Here is a 17,373-nt window from a genome sequence, read left to right as displayed (position 1 = left end):
AACACATGTTCCTATTTTTTAATTGCATGGATCATTCTACTGGAGACTTCAACCTATGCCTGGAAAAGTGACAGGTTTCCGCCAAAATTACAACGTAATAGAACAGATAATGTCGCGTACAGTCGGTGGAACAGCGCAATTCCATCAAGTACCATACTAACACTATCCTACGGTTAAAAATAAGGCAGTGTCGCCGAACATGATGTGTTACTCACAAAAGTCCCTTATTAGAATTAGCTGTAATTAAGAAAATTGACAGAACGGACGTACTATCGATGTTTCTAGTTTAGTGCAACCTTGTCACTAATGATAGTAAAAATGGAACAAAAATTAAAATTGCATATTTTATTCTAACTCCCAATGACTATGAAAATCGACCCACCGACTGAGAGTAGCGATGAATCTATTGGCTATATAACAATAAATAAAGTTTCGGACCCTAGAACGAGGTTTGGCGGCTGCAACCAATCATCAGTCGCGCTGCGGTCACGAGTGAGGGCGCAGTCCTGCAGTCTGAGCCAACCGGGAGGTCCGCTGTACGGGCAGGGAGGCGGGAGCTGCGCGAGACTCTGCTGTGACTGAACAAAGTGTGCGATGGTGGCCGCGCTCCGGGTGGGAGAGCAGTGCTACGATTCGCCCCCTTTTCGTTGGTCTTGCTAGTCGTTTCGCCGAGGCTGGTGGTACGTACGCGCGACGAGGAGACGGGTGGCCGGTCGTTGTGTTTGTTTTCGTTCTCTGACTCAAAGAAGAAGAGCAACAATAACAGCGACGGCGACGACGACGGCGGCGACGACGACACAGTCGTATTTTGGTTTTAACCGCGCTGAGGGAACAAACCCAAACTTCGTGTCCGTTGGCCGGTCGCCGTCTTAAAATCTGTTTTGCTTTTAGGTAAGAGCAGAAGTTAGTGATCCATTTCGAGGTGTTTATTTAACACGAATAAAGTAGGGTTTTTTTTTTAGCTGGTGTATTTTCAGCCCGGGAACCGTAAAGGCCCGGTCACTGCAGCGCTGTGCAGGTGAGTAAAGCGCCGTGTAGCATGTTAGCTAAGCTAAGCTAAGGGGGTATTTTCTGAGTATGTGGTTAAATTCTGGTGCCATGAATCTAGCCTTAGATATGGTGACTTATTTACTTAATCCGTAGTTAAATTCTCGAATTGTAAGGGTTGGCTAAGATAACGAAACGTTTTCACTTCGTTTGTAGTTAAATACTTGCGTTGTGAGGCTAGGCTAAGACCTCGAGATGTATTTGCTCAGTGTGTAGTTAAATACTGTTGTTATGAGGCTGGCCGAATATATATCGAGATGTATTTGCTCAGTAAGTAGTTAAATAACAGGATTGTGAGGCTAGGCTATTATTGATGAATTTATACAATATGTGGTTAAATATTGGCGTTAATGCTAAGATACTACGACGGATTTACTCCCTCAGTAATTAAATATTGGTGTTTTGTTGCTAAGATCAATGTAGATTTACTTAGCCTATAATTTAATACTGGTGATACGAGAATAAGATGTAGTTATAGTCGCGAGTGACAACCATATGGCTTGGGGACTGAGAAACACAGAGGTTGCCATCTTCCGAAGGGTGCTGTAGGCGTCTATATTCCAGATAGCCAGGACCGGAGGAGCATCGCAGGTGCAGTGTGAGCTGATGTGTGCTGCATCCTAGATTAATACCTCGTCACTTCGTGTCAAATAGTCTCGATGCGCAGGGTCATGCTTTCATTGATTACAGTTTATAATTAATTATCTTAGGAAGTTTCAGCTACCCACAGACCTGCACTGCGTCTCTGGCTTCTTAAAACTTTATTTATCTTGCTCTAAAATAGTTTTTGAATGGTTCGTAATGATCAGCAGCACTTTTTTTATTGATATTGCACGTCAATAGCATTTGTAATTCATAAAACTCCTCGGCATCATCTCGAAAGTGTCACCGTCACTCTTGAGACAGCTTCGATTTTTACATTTCCTTTAGCATAACACAGATTACTCAGATGCCTGGATAATCAGGTTAAGGCCAGTTGACTTAGCACATACTTTTAATCCATATGCTTATCTGGTTCGCAAGAGGCCTGGCCAGACTATTTACAGTTTATTAACAGCTGACTGCAGCTCTGTTCCATGATGTTCTTTAACGTAGTGTTTGTGTTCTAAGTAATTGAAGATTTTCTTTTCTCTAGGGTACCTGACCTCTTGCCTTTTGACATTTGAATGTGCTTAATCTTCATCCTTTCCTCTATACCAAAGCAGACTATACTTGCAGTTCAGGCAATATCATCATGCAGGATGCTAATAGACTGGTGTATTTGTGTGATTCTCTGTTCATGTATGTAGTTAAATCAGGGAAAGTTAGACATTTAGCTGTCAGTGTCAATTACTATATATTTTTCACAGTTACGGCAGGAAACTGCGGTTGTGGCAGTGTTTTTGGTCCCTTTGATGCACCACATTGTATGTGCCAACACTATACTTAAAGGCATGGTGAACTGTTGGAAGTATCACAGTTTTTGTCTGCAACTTTATATCCTATTTGTTGACTTTTTATTAACTTTTTGAAGTTATGTTTTTGTTTCATTTATCCTTTGTAGACAACATCATGACACTGTCTGATGTTTGTAATGAGGCTGGAACTTTTCCTGGTGTTTAAGAAACTTGTATTTGTGTCTCTATGTGTAATATATTTTTTAACCAACTGACTGCTAGGGTCCATACCATGCATAGGACAAGTGGGTATGGAAGTTGGATAGATGACTGCTTGGCATGTATAATCGGATTTGAGGTGTCTACATGGCTTCATCTTTCTTGCCCCCTTTAGCCATAAATCCGCAAAGCTAAACATAACCTGCTGTTTGTTTGTGATCTATACCTTGTTTCATGTGGGGATCTCTACTGCACCTTGCCAATAAATAATATCGCCAAGAATTAACCTTGTGCTGTATTGATCTGAGTTTCCCTGGCCTTCAGTCATGTACCCTGAATTGTGCTTTCTTAGTACTTCTCGTCATTTTCTGTAGCATTTCAAGATTTGTTTGTAGCATGTTAAATGTCAACAAAGAGCCAATTAATTTTAATTTCATGAATGCTTGGCAGTGCTTTAACATTTTATTCATATTGTGTGCATGTTGTAATGATCTTGGTTAGAGAAACTCAAACTAGGCCCTTTCCAGGAAAATATCGCTGTCACTGCCTTTCACGTAATGTACCAGCCCATTTAACTTTTTTCCATACTACAATTTTGGTGTCTTGTTAAACAAATGCACCCGTGCCCAGAGACAGGAGGGAAAAAAAGCTTTGTGACCAAGGATTGGAGTACTCATTTTCTGGATTGAGCCAATAAAATCATCGATAAGAACATGTTGGAGATTGATGGTCCATGATATTCCTCTACCATGGGCTGTCTGAGCCGCCTTTCTCCTATTGCTAGTTGATGAATTTAGACAGTTTGTTTTGGAAAGTATGAAGCAACATGCTCTTAACACGCTTGCACCCAGACTCCTGAATCTAGAGGACGCATTGAAGTTCTTAAAACTGACTAGTGACTGACAGTACCCACTAAAGTCATCCCCTGGGTTTCAAAACCCCATTTCTTTAGCGCTTACTTTGCTTAAGTGTTTGCTGCACAAATTTTGCAAGGAATTGGAAATACTGGGACAATTTTGAAGTGGCATAAACTAGGGCTGCACAATTGTTTTTTATGATTAATCTTGATTCATACCTCTTTCATTTCTATATTACGATGGTTCTTCTGCATTGTATTATATCAGTTGGATTAAATCAAAACTACTTTTCACCAGAGAGTCTCAAGAATCCCATAATTCTGCATTCTCTTTACAGGATGCTTTTCCACCACACCAGGTACCTTACTTTTGGTTCATCAAAAAGGTACCAAAAGTACGGTACTTCAAGGTGGTTTTCCACTGGCGTAAAAACCGGTGCCGGCACTGAATAACCTCACAATGCGTGGCGGGATATTTTGTATTAAATTCGAAAAATGGCTCTTGTATATTGTAGTGCTGGTCGTTGTGCGATATTAATAACAAGATTGTGCGTTGTGCACATGCAATTCTTCGTTCGCCTGTGAGCTAGATTAAGATAAGGCTCTTTCTTTCTTTCAGTTCTGTAAACGAACATTTAAAGTAGGGGGTGTTTAGGTTCCTCTGTTAAAGGAAAGAAAATTAAGTTTCACAATTTTAATTATTTTTCCTTTTCAAGATTATCTAGTATATGTTTAAAAATCAGTTTAAAGTTTACCTCTGCTGCGTTTGCATGAGCACTGTTTTGGTTACTCTAATTCAGCGGTGGCTAATCATATCCGCAAAGGGCCGGTGTGTGTGCAGGTTTTTGGGACAACCTCTAGGTCAGCTGTTCAAACCCAGTTGTGAGGACTCTTCAGCCAATCAGTCCTCTAATTAGTAATCTAATTAGGGAGTTGCAGCGAAAACCCGCACACACACCGGCCCTTTGTGGATATGATTGGCCACCACTGCCCTAATTGAATGGCCAGTTGAGCGTTTCCTTTCTGTTGTCAGAAGTTGATATGCCAGTCCTGGGTCAATCTTATGTTTGGCGCAGTCATGTTTTGTTGTTTCCCTTTGCCGTTTAATGAGTGAAATTTTTTTTTTTAAATTTAAGAAAAAAAAGTTTAGATAATTGCGATCTCAATTCTAAGCAAAAGAATTGCGATTCACACGCAGAATAACTGCAATGCAAATGTGTCTTAACGAAGACCTTTGGGTTTGACACTCAACCAATAATGCGAGGTTAGCCATACTTATGTGTGCCATTTAGCTTCTTGGAGTAGCCAGTCTGTTGTTGTCATGTGCGCTTAAATTATTTTGCTTAATTTACTTTCTACAATTCCTCTATGTCAAAATATTAATAATTGCTGCTAAAACAAAAGCTCGGCCTGCCATTTAACTGCATCATCTTACATAATACAAAACATATTCAACTTATTATTTTTGGGGAACGTGGTGTGTTTTGAGTGGCGCTCAACGCACCACATGGTCAATGAGTGAGTCAAACAGCAGGACAAGAATGATTTTCAGAGCGTGCTGGTAGAGCTCATGCAAAAGCAGTAAACTTTATAATTAACATTGCACATCATGCAAGTCTGTTAGGGCTGTTGCATGCAGCTGTTTTTGTGTGTGTGGAGTTTGAACATTCTTGCCATGTGGGTGTGGCTTTTTGAATATCTTTCACTCTTCAGGAACGTGAAATTTAAATGCTTTAAATTGACCGTATGAGTGATCCTGCTTTGCGCCGAAAGCAGTGTGTATTTTATATTATATTACATTAGATTAGTAATTGGTAGATTACTCGATTATTGATATAATCGAGAGTGACAGCCCTAGTTTGTTCATTTGCCCAGGTAAACATGTCACACATTCCCGGAGTATGAAGCTGTTTTTAAACTGAATTAATATACATTAAAATGAGTATTAGAACTGGCTGTATAATTTCCTTGATTTAAAAAAAAAATGATGTTAAATTCTCTTCTGGAAGGAATAAAATTACATTGGGGCAGAAGCTTGATAAATATCGTCCTGTTGTTATTCTTTTGGTACATGCACACCTGCAAAAAACTGAGAACTGAGGTCTATAAGTGCCCCTGTTTCTGTTGCGCTTCTACAACCTAATTGTGGTGAGCGCATTAAAACTCTTGGAGGCACTATTCAAGAACCAAAGGAAGGAAGGCCTGCCCAGTTTTGATTTAAATGAAATAAATGGGGTAGAATACAGTAAAAGTTCCTGATTGGTTTATTACAGTTCTGTGTAAAGAAGATCATAAACTGCAGCGTCATGCCCTACAAGGTCCATGACATAATCTGCCTTTTGCAGGTTTAAATTAGTTAGCTCCATTTCAGAGAAATGGGCATCTGTTCATGTATGGATTTACTTTTGCACACAAAATGCAGGTCATATTGTTTATCAAAATGGCTGCGATTAAAAGTTTAAAGTGCAAATCTGCATCCTGGGCGGCCTTTATGGGGTTTGATTGCTTGACACTGATTTACACTCTTGGCTCAAACACTGAATTTCTTCCATAAAAGGTACAACAGCAATTTCTTATTGCATGTTGGCTGCGGAGAACTTCACAGAAAACTTCTATAAACCATTTGTGTTATGTAAATATCTTGCCAAAGAGTACCAGAAATTTTTTAAATAAATATGTCTGGGAATGAAGTCGCAGATTCAGTGTCATAATCCGCATAGCCATGCTGTTCTTTTTTCTGCTTTGTGTCTAAACACAAAGCCTCATGTCAGAGACAGGCTTTCAATTGTGTGGGGATTATCACTTCACAAACGGGCCATGTGAAGGGGGGGGGGGCTCTTTTCAGTAGTGTGGTGTTGGGGAAAATATATCTGTGTGGCAAATTGTTGTCGACTGTTTTCTTCATGTACACACTATAATACTACTCAGAAATTAATTTGTTCACACCCTCCCATATGAATTTGAATTAATATGAACATATGAACTGCGGTGCCAAGTGGCATTCATTTCAGCTGGTTTATTTCGTTATGTAATGTAATACTACGACATCCTATATGGATTGCGGACCCAGTGAGAATGCTTACTTGCTTTGTAACTTGGGAGGCTGCGGTGTTTTTCAAGTATATTGACCCTCCGATTCAGAATAGGTCCTCAGTAGGTGAATGAATCACAAATTGATTAAAATAAATATTTAACAAAAACACAGTAGCCACTTACTACCACAAAAAAGGATCCGGATTTGGCTCTTTGTGACAAGCCTGTGCTTTTCCAAGAAATTAAGGTAGATTTTATTTTTTTATATACAGTGGTACCTCAGAACTCGAATTTAATCCGTTCAGAACTCTGGATCGAATCCTAAAAAGTTTGAGGTGTGATCGAATTTTCCCCATAAGAAATAATGGAAAACCAATTAATTGGTTCCCGGCCCCAAAAAATGACACCTAAATTTTTTTTTGCATTTAAACACAAAATGAACCGGATAAAACAAGAAGAGCATATACTGTACTAAACACATCTAAGCACGTTTATCAAAACAGTAATTTGTAAAGTAAGAAAATAAATGTATCCAAACAATGTGTAAAGTTAAAAAAAACAATGTGTCCTGCCCCGATCGTCCTCTCCTTCTGTGTGCCACGTGGAATCCCCATGTGATCAGCTGTTTCTGGTTGTTGTCATTAGTCCTCTGTATTTCGTTCGCGTTTCAGTTTGTTTCCCCAGTACGGTCATTGTATTGTCCATCTGCGTTTTGCATGCCTTACCTGTAATTAAACCCGTATTCCCCAATACCCTGACGCCTGCACCTTTGTCTCCGCTCCGTCCCCGCTCGGTATGGCAATATTATGATAATTAAATGTATAATGGTTTATTATTAATATTAAAATAATAAGAAATCTTTATTTAAAAATTATTTTATTATATATTACTGTTTCTGCTGAGAGACGTGCCACGTGACTCATTTCCCCGTGCATACAAGTTCTTAGGTCGGCATTTACGGTTTGAATTCTGAGATTCAGATTGAGCTCTAGGTAATTATTTCTAACTTTTAAGAATTCGAGTTCTAATGAGTTTGAGAACTGAGGTACCACTGTATATATAAAAAATAAGCATAACGCTGATTACTATATTGCCTAAACTGGTTAGTCATGAGTAGAATTCGTGTAGATGGATGAGCTCCTCTGTATTTGTTTCTCACGTTGTGGTCCTCTCTTTTTCACAGCTTGCTTCTCTCCAAGGAGCCAGGAAGCAGACGGCCCATGACTTCTGACCAGGACGCCAAAGTTGTAGCTGAACCACAGGTGCAGCGAGTCCAGGAAGCTAAAGAAAACGCTCATTTGGTGAGTTGGCTCTTCTGTCCTCTTTGGGTGCTAGATGCTTCTTGTAATCAGTCAGAAGACAGGGCTTGGAAGCGTTCTAGGCCCCCTTATCTAGTGTTTCAACAGGGCCCCCTTGGGGACATGATCCTATTTTGCAAGTAGTTTTGGCTGCTCTAAGATTGTGTAGAACAGCAGTCAGTCAAGAGCTTATTTCCTCCTTCAGAAGGTGATTTACTGCAGTTGGAAGCAGTCTTGCTCCAGGTCTTCTCTGGAACAATTATAGGTACCTAGAATGTATGAAAATTGCGCAAATCGGCACAGAGTATATTCACCTGTTTCTTTTAAATGATGGATGCATTTGTAGCTTTGCAGTGTCTAGTAGATATTTTTCCTTTTGTTTTGTGAAGCCTTAGATTTCTAAAGCCAATCCCTTGGTCATCAGTGTTAATAATTTTCAGATATCCAGTGATGAAAGTGCATTGGAGCAAATTCTTTGTACAAAATATGATTGATGCATTTTGTGATTTTTTTTTTTTTTTTTTTAAATGTGCTTTTCAGTTTTTTCTTCTGAAATGTTTTTCATTCAGGTTGAAGTATAATTCAGGCCTCATAAATATTTTAAGAATTTTAAGAAGGCAACTTTAAGAAGGAATGGACAGTAACTTTGTTACAAGCAGGTCCTTGTGCCAATCTGGGCACAGTCTTGTGACATCGCTGCCCATGTGAGTGCATGACTCTGGCATCAAGAATCAGAAGCCCTCTGTGGAAAGTCTTTGCTGTGAGGAACTAATATGGGTGGGTGGGGGGAGAAGACAAAAGCTTAGATACAAAAAATTTGATCAGCTTTTCCTTCCGGTAAGACGTTTATTATTGGAGCCCTGGACAGTCCACATGAGTGGACGAGTCCTGCCATGACCGCATTCCACAGCTGTTTTCTGCATGAAGGTCTTGCGTGTGGATGGGTGTCTCTTTCTGGAGGTGAGGCACTGTGACTTGAGTTTCAGCGCAGATTGTGAGGGACGCCTGCTTTCATGAAGCTGCTCTACCGGCAGTTTTTCAGAGAGCTGACCAATCACACGAGCATTATGAATGGAAGTTCATAGTTGTCCTGGAAATGCAGGCCAGAATCTGGGCTGTAATGTAAGAGTACCTGATCCTGCCAAAAAATGACGGAAAACAAATGTAGGTAATGGTGTAACTTTATTAAGGCTTAACACGAGGACGTCATTGTCTTCAATCAGGGATATTTAATATGATTATTAATCAAAATCAGAATCAGATTTCACTTTATTGGCCCGGTACAACTACAGACAACATATAAGAACAAAGAGCATAAATTAAGCAAAATAGGTAAGCAGAAATAAAGAATGAATGAATAAAATACACAGTGGACAGTGCAAGCTGTACAATTAAATATACAATTAATTAGTGACTAAAATGATGGAAATAGATGTGGAATAAGTGTCATGTCATGCTTTCAGACAGGATAAAGTGTCAGATAAGATAAAGTAAATGTCATTGTAACAAAACTACGGCATTAATGTTTGCACCGAATGCAACATCATATCTTGCCACTAGTTACTTGCATAAAATTTGAGTAGTACAATGATGTGCTCCAGTCCGCTTTAAGGTAGTATACTACATAGTCACTGTGGTTTAAAGGATTTCTGTGTCATGTCAGAGGCCATTAGAAAAACTGGTGTAATAATGGACACGTTTACGACGCCTAGCCCTGAGTTTTATTACGCAATACTTTTGACAGGCGATGTCAAATAAATGAAAAACTATACAATGGAGATTTGGAAACGGCATAGATCGCAACCAACGAACTCTATACACATTGTAGTAGTTCATTGGAATCTGATTGAGAGTGGATGGAAACGATTTGTGCAGGGTTGTTGATGTATAACACACAATAGGCACATATGACAGGCTCATCCTAAATTATCTTCAGTGTGACCGCATGGTGTTGCTGAGGACCTTCCCATTTACACAAAACACAACTAACTGTCCTAGAGGGGAAGTCCTCAGAACGTGACCGCTCATAACAAATCTGGAAGCACCGGTTATACAATCCTACTGTTGTTTCCTGTCGGGGAGGGATCTTCAACTGCAAGTCCTTTGGGAGGGTGTTGGCCTTCACAGGAGAATGTTATGAACTAGAATATACCAGATTCCCAAGGACTGACCAGATCAGCCTAGAGGAATGTTCTGGCTATTTTTAGATATGCTTTGTCTATATTTTGGTATGTTTCTATTGGGGCTGCTGCGATTAGTTGATGTAGTTGATGACGTCGACATTAAAAATGCGTCTCAATATTTTAAATGCTTCCACGCTTCGATTTATTATAGCAAATGTTTTCCTTTAATATCACTAAGTAATTATGGGGGTAGTTCAGAAAGGTGGTTTTACACAGTGAAAAGTGTGATGGCATATCACGGCGGTACTAGCGATATGCAGGAGCACCGCAAGAGAGAACGCAGGCGCTATTCTAGACCACCAGAATAGGCAAAACCACCATGTTGTCTATCCATGTTTATTAACCATTGGTACGGAGAGCTTTTTAATATCTTTTGTCCTTGTCGCTGCTAAGTACGCTCGTTAATAAAGCCATAACGTTGTCTGCTTGCTATATTAGAATCTCCAGTGAATTGGTGTTTATGAAAACGTATAGGCTAAAATCTGGTCATATTCTATGTTGCCAGTGTGTGCGTTCGCACATTTTGACTTGTTGGGACCAGTGTCATTATCGTAAACTAAAAAGGAAACGAAAACGGACACAAAAAAATAATCCGTGAACTGAGATAAAAATGAAAACCATATTTGCAAAAAAAAAAAATGTCGGACGTTAATCTGCAAAAGTACCGTCACACCACCAACATGTTTTTACTTTGTTTAACCACAGTAATTTCCTCTTTTGTCGTAACTTCAATGCTTATTGGTTGTGTTGCATGTGGTGTGTTGCAATAACCGAATTCATTAAGCATGAGGATCCGCCAAATTTATACAGATTACTAACTTATGGGCATCACAATACGCATCTCATTAATATTTTAAGGCATACTTCTAATCTGCTCATCGAATTGTGGGTAAAAAATAATATTCATATAGTGGCGAAAAAATGGCGTGCATTATCTAAATGGCATACAGTTTGTTAAAATTAATTTTTATTAAATGGTCAAATTGATTTTCTGGAGAAAAAATAAGATTAATCGACCAGTCAATAAAATAATCGATAGATTAATCTATAGAAGTTAGTGGCAGCCCAAGTTGCTATACATATTGTAACCGTTTTACTAATATTCCTTTACTATACAGTTTTACTAGTTACGTGTACTCGCATACATATTTCTATATTTTTCCGAAATTCAATACCAAAATTCAATGCCGTACCAGTCCTCCTTTCCTTCATGGCAAGTTTTGAAATAGAACACTGGCACTTAATCACAGATACCTGTGGGTAAAATGGAAAGCGGATCATTGACTTTTAGAGTACACGGTAGGCTGACTCCGCTCAGTCATGCAGCAGGTAACGTTAGCCCAAGTGTAAGAGGTGTATCTCTGAAGAAGAGCTGGTTTCTTGGAGAGTGGCCTAATTTGCTCCTACGCTTGTTTGATGGGGAAACGCGCAAGTTCCTCTGTATGCTTTGTACATGATACAGGTCCATTTGTGGGCAGACATCATGAAATGCCAACATTCATCAGACGACAGTGGCGGGCAGATAGGGAAGGATAAACCAGGCAAAGTTTCCTGAGTAACTCGTCCAACAGCTGCTGAGAATTTCTTTTATTGGGTCGACTAGTGCGGGGGAAAAAAATGTTTTTAAATAAATTCCATTGCCCATAGAAGAACTAAAATTTAACAGCACCTAATAAAAATGAAAACCATATTTACAAAAATAAAACAATAATCCAAAACATTATGACTACCCTCACGTGAAGTGAGTATATTTTGTAAAAACAGTGCGAGTGTCATGGTCTGGGATTAAATAGATGCAAGCTATCGTCCAGTACTCATGGTCGTCATGTTCACTGCAGAAGAAATGGGGCAAAGATGAAGATCTGAGTGACTTTGAAAAGGGCCAAATTATTATTGTCAGAGCATCTCCAAAGCAGTGAGTCTTGTAAGGTGCTCAGTCAGCCATGGTGAATTCCTACTGCCAAGACTCATCAATGTTAGACGTGAATTGAGTCTGTGCCTTGTGGTACAAACCAACAGAAAGGCCGCTGTGGCACAAATAGCAGATCATTTTGATGATCACAGGAGTAATGTATCCCAACACAATGCATCGAGCCCTGCTGTGTAAGGGGTTATGTAACCATGGATCGTACTTTTCAGTGCAACACATCCCAAAGATGCTCGACACATCTGGCCATTCATGCAATGCAACTGAAAACAGGGCCTTTAGGTCCAGTTTCAGCACTTCTGTGCCTATTGAAGGCGCTTACAGTGGTGGACAAGGGCACTGTATGGTCGGCTGCCCCATTGCCCACATAGCCCCATGTGCAGAGGGCTCCATGCCCTGTGTGTTCTGACACATCACTCCCATGTACCAGACGTGATAGTGATAGCCTTTGTCCACATCATGCCGAGTCGTGGCCAAAATGTGGTCAATTGGCTGAACATCACGCAGAAGAATTTCGAGGAATCCAACATGAAACCGAAGTAAATTTATTCCAGGGGAAAAACAGATCCATTCATGAATATGATTTAATGGGGAACTTGGGTGACCATGGCAATAGATTTGTTTTTTGTTTTTTTTGTCACTGAAACATGTTTGGATTATTGTCCTGCTAAATAATTAAACCACACCCGTTTTTGGCTATTTGGAAGCCAAATTTTGATTTTAAGTCTCCTTTTACTTTATGGAGTCCATGATACCATGTGCCAAGGTTCTTGGGACCTTCACACATCCACCATCGTACTTAACAGAGGAGATTCAGTTTCTTTTTTGAATAATTATCCATCTTTTTACACCAAGTCCTCCTTGACGGTTTGTTGCCAAAAAAGCCCAATTTTGGTCTCATCTAGAACCCAGTTCCAGTCAAAATTTCAGTAGTATCTAGAGAATTCCAGGTGCTTATGTTTATGGTGTAATGTAACACTTTCTCCTGACATAACATAATTGTAATTTTGGACATTTGGTTAACTCCAAGGTGTTACCATCTTGTGCAGTCTTCTCCAACTCTGATCTTTGCAGAAAATTTTGCTTCTGTGAAGAATTATTCATGTGTGTGGGAGTGAAGTACACTGACAGAATCATTATATATTATATGGACAAAAGTATTGGGACACACGTCTTAATCATTGAATTCATGTTTCATTCAGACCCATTGCCACAGGTCTATAAAATCAAGCGCCTAGTCATGCAGTCAGGTTAACAAACATGTGGGGAAGAATGGGTCATTCTGAAGAGCTCAGTGAATCCAAGTGTGGCACTGTCAATGATGCCTCCTTTGCAATAAGTCAGTTTGTGAAATTAGGCCTCTTAATTCCAGTGAAGGGAAGTCTTAATGCTTCAGCATACCAAGACATTTTGGACAATTCCATTTTTCTAACTTTGTGGGAACAATTTGGGGACTGATGCACAAAGCAAGGTCTGTAAAGACTTGGTTGGGTGAGTTTGGTGTGGAAGATATTGACTGGCTCGCACAGAACCCTGACCTCCACCCCGTCAAACACCTTCGCGATGAACTAGAGCGGAATTCACGGGCTTTACGTTTAACATCAGTGCCTGACCCCACAAATGGTTTTCTGGGTAAATGGGCAAAAATTCCCACAGACACACTCCATAATCTTGTGAAAAGCCTCCCCAGAATATTGGCAAGTGTTATAGCTGCAAAGGGGGGGGGGGCAACTCCATAATGATGGCTATGGATTTAGACTGGGGTGTCATAAAACTTCCTGTGGGTGTATTGGCCAGGTGCATTCATCCATTTATTGTATTTCCGATCATTTTGCACAAAATATTGCCCTTGTATTGGATTTGGACATTCTCAGGTGTATAGATGTTTGTTTTTTTCTTTCTTTCTTTAGCTGTTGCTTGGTTTATGAAGCTCAACGGTCTCATTGCATTTCTGTGTTCTCTACTCGTACTCATGTTGATGAATACAATAATCGAATTTGGCCTCCGTGTTACTTGATTCATACCGCAGCGAAGGAATGGACGATCACTCAAAAGTTCAGGTGAACACAATAAAGTAGTAAAGTAAATATAAATGGGAACATCCTTCAGTTACATTTTTTCATTAGGATTCCTAGGCGGAGCCGCTAATTGTGGAAATTTTGTTCAATCTTTTTTCCATAAGTGTACTTTTTTTCCTGGAAAGTTAATTCTGTAAAAATGATGGGAGCTGTATTTTGATTTGTATTGCTGACTTTTTTTGTGGATATATGCACTTTTCTGCACATGATGACACGGTAAAGACTAAAATTACATATGACTGCGTGTCAAACCATCGGGATGGAAAGTTCTAGTGATGGATTTGGGTTAGTGGTGTTTGGACACAAAAACATGTCTTTTGACCGTAAGACATCCTACACATGTGGGATGCATGAGAAATGCCCAGAGCCAATGTCGCGTTTAAGTTTGATAGGAATGCTACTGTCATCTGAATGCTTAGGGAGCAACCGTCCACCTTCTCAGGAAGGTGTTAAGACACTAAATGAAAACAGCAATGTCTGCATGTTGCGCAGGACTGCAGTTGAAATTAGATGTGTGTTTTATCCGTTAACATATCGGGATCAGCTAATGTTCGTAGAAAAAAAGAAATGAGTTGTGGGTCCGATGTGTCATTGTTGGTTGATATAGTCGGCCGATATTTCAACTTCATGAATATTAAAAGCTAGAGATGACAGAGCTAAAGACACATAATTACTAAAATGAGGGAGATGATTGCAATCGATCAGCCATTTTCCATAGTGGTGGACGAGCAATTCTGTCGCCTCATGCACCACTTAAAAACCACACTATAGTCGCCCAAGTGGGCATCATCTTGCTGATACCTCAGTATGTGATATGGTTGCCACATACATTCACGAGATCTCATGAAATGTTACCGACATCAGTTTCACTCCAGATCTGTGGAGCTCAGTGGTTGGCAGGTTATCGGTGTCGGTAATATTATACGAAAAGATATTGGCTATCGGTAACGGCCAAAATTTTCACATAATTGCACCACACTAAGTACAGGCTTGCTGAAGGTGTTGTGCGAGAGGTATTACTAGTTGGGAGGACTGGTGAGGTGATGCTGAAGTCTGCGTGTCTGGTGATAAGTTCCTGCTGTGAGTGTGAAGGCATCTTTTGAAACTGTGTAGCCATGCCGTACTGGGGACTCTCCTGCCCTCAGCCTCAGAGGAGGACAGGGAAAAACATTGACAGTAGGTGGCGCTGCTGAGCTTGCAGCTGAAGGGGAGACTGTATGCAGAGCTAGTCGGGAGGATAGCAGGTGATGGGGATGCCTGGTGAACTAATGGCACACATTCAGACAGGTCTCAGATGTTAGAATTAGTGTCAGAATATAACCAGGACTGAAAAGATAAGGAAGGAAGTCTCTACTTCTCTGTCAGAAAAGTGGTGGTTATTTAGGGGGGGGGGGGGTTCAGGAGTGGAGGTGTAGATAAGATGGGTAATACTTCCTACACAAGCATTGTCACATTGTCCTTTGTAGGTGAAATAGACCCCATGTTGATGGTAGTCTGATGTAGTCAGCAGTACTTTCTGTAGCTGAAATAGCTTTATACATACTCTGGCCATTAGGTGGTGCTGCTGAGCTCTGAAGGCATTGACTGGCAATAAGCCACTGCAAATACTGAGCCCAGCACAAAAGAATTAACTGCCCTTTAATTTCAGTATATTCAATGGGCATTAAACGAAATACGATCCTGACACACACAACGCAAATAAAAGCAGTCTTGCAAACTGGCATATACCGTCAGCATTCACTGTGGCGCACCACAGAATGTAAAGCGCTAGCAGTATTCCAGCCAGGCTGCCAGTCCTTCTCCTCTGTTCACACTGAGGCTCTGCTTGCTTTTCTCCAGCCAATGAAACTTTCGCATCAGGGTGTCCTCACAGTTACCTTTATTAGGAGGATCGTAACAATGAACAGAACTCGTACTATTGCCTTTATAGCTTTGGGTGCTGTATTTGGCCCCAGAAGCCATTGTATGCAAGGCTGACCAGTATTCCGACCAAACATCTCCAGTGTATTTTAACTGTCTAGTTCAGCTTTACCTCACTCTGGAATATGTCAGGGTATAACCATTGGAAATACAAGCCTAACTGCTTGTAAAATGTATTTTCATCCTCAGTTTTGGTGAGACAATTACATCAACATGCTAATTGTTTGCTCCTAGGTTTGCATGTGTGGTTAATATTACTGCCCAAGCCCTATTTAAAATTTTAATAACATGTTTACTAAGCTTTGCTGCATTCAGTCTTTTTTTGGTTGTTTCGCTATCTGATGGTCATATGACTGCTGCTTATCAAGCCATTTAACCTCAATCCCTTCCTGTTATATAAGTGGCTTATACATTTTTAAATGCTGTACATTTTGTGTAATCAGTGCCTTATGGTCTTTAGAGCTGTTATGTAGCGTAATGTTTCATGGTAGAGGTGGCTGACCTTTCCAAAAAAAATCGTATCTTTATATAATGCACACTCTGGATCCATGATCCAAATTGCAATCTTTGTTCCCAATTTTGAAATGTACTGTAAAAAATACCCAGACTCCAGCAAGTGTAAGGACTTGCCTATCGGTGCATTTAAAACACAGTATTGCATTAAAGACACCGTTTTCTAAATGGTCATTAATTTTGATTTTGAATTTAGTGATCAGTGGTCATTGTTGACACACCACAGCACACCGTGCACGACAACGAAAGGTGTCCTCTGCATTTAATCCATATGTGACATCGTGACATAGCAGGGGGCAGCTAAAAGTTATCCTAAGTTTTATATTATTTTAAATATTAAAGTTATCAGATGCTTCTTTTCAAAGCGGCTGAATAGATTTGCTGTATTACCTCTGGAAGCGCCGACTGTGGCCAAAGTTTACCGATAACTTTGCTTCCTCAGCCGCCGTGTCCAAAGCTCACAGGGAATTGTTTTTCAAATACATCACACATGAAAGGGATCTGAGGTAGACATGTGATGCAATTTGGCCAGTCAGCGCGGCCATCTAGTAGGAAGTCATTCATTTGTGAATGAAGCGCGATCCAAAGTGTAACTAACCCGGTCTGTGCTACCTGCCCAATTTCTACCTCACACATCTGCACCGCCTTGCATTTTACTGTATTGATTTGACTTTTTTCTGGTCTGTCTTGTTGTGACAGGAGTGCCCCAAGGTTTCTGATCTTAACCCCAATGCAAAAGTGTGGGCAAGTCATGTGCTTAACTTGGACGGCAGTGGGGCGGCGGACGCCGATGCTGTAAAGACATGGAAGGAGCCCCCCAGTAGAGCAGCGGACCCTCGTCCAGCAGGTATGCAGCATTTAAGGGTTTAACCATCGCCACCATGAGCCTGTGCACGTTCGTGATGAGGTCATCGATATGCTCT

The 17,373-nt window shown here is 40.3% G+C and overlaps 1 protein-coding gene across 6 annotated transcripts in view; it reads left to right on the top strand.

Annotated features, from left to right (window-relative positions):
- The first annotated feature begins 523 nt into the window (after nt 1–523).
- The window catches only part of larp4b (La ribonucleoprotein 4B), a 29,181-nt gene continuing 12,331 nt past the window's right edge, over nt 524–17,373 (top strand). Inside the window, exons 1-4 of one of the 6 annotated variants that reach the window (XM_023804864.2) lie at nt 526–891; nt 978–1,018; nt 7,715–7,832; nt 17,150–17,297. In XM_023804864.2, the coding sequence (XP_023660632.1) occupies nt 7,752–7,832; nt 17,150–17,297 (229 nt within the window). In that variant the 5' untranslated portion in view covers nt 526–891; nt 978–1,018; nt 7,715–7,751. Of the gene's footprint in view, nt 1,019–7,714; nt 7,833–17,149; nt 17,298–17,373 lie in introns of all 6 variants that reach the window. The other 5 variants (XM_023804863.2, XM_023804866.2, XM_023804865.2 and 2 more) reach the window with 5 other exon arrangements.

This window comes from Paramormyrops kingsleyae, chromosome 4, assembly GCF_048594095.1.
Source record: "Paramormyrops kingsleyae isolate MSU_618 chromosome 4, PKINGS_0.4, whole genome shotgun sequence".
Taxonomy (NCBI): Eukaryota; Metazoa; Chordata; class Actinopteri; order Osteoglossiformes; family Mormyridae; genus Paramormyrops; species Paramormyrops kingsleyae.
Note: the sequence above shows the minus strand (reverse complement) of the source record. Positions and strands in the feature narration are given on the sequence as shown.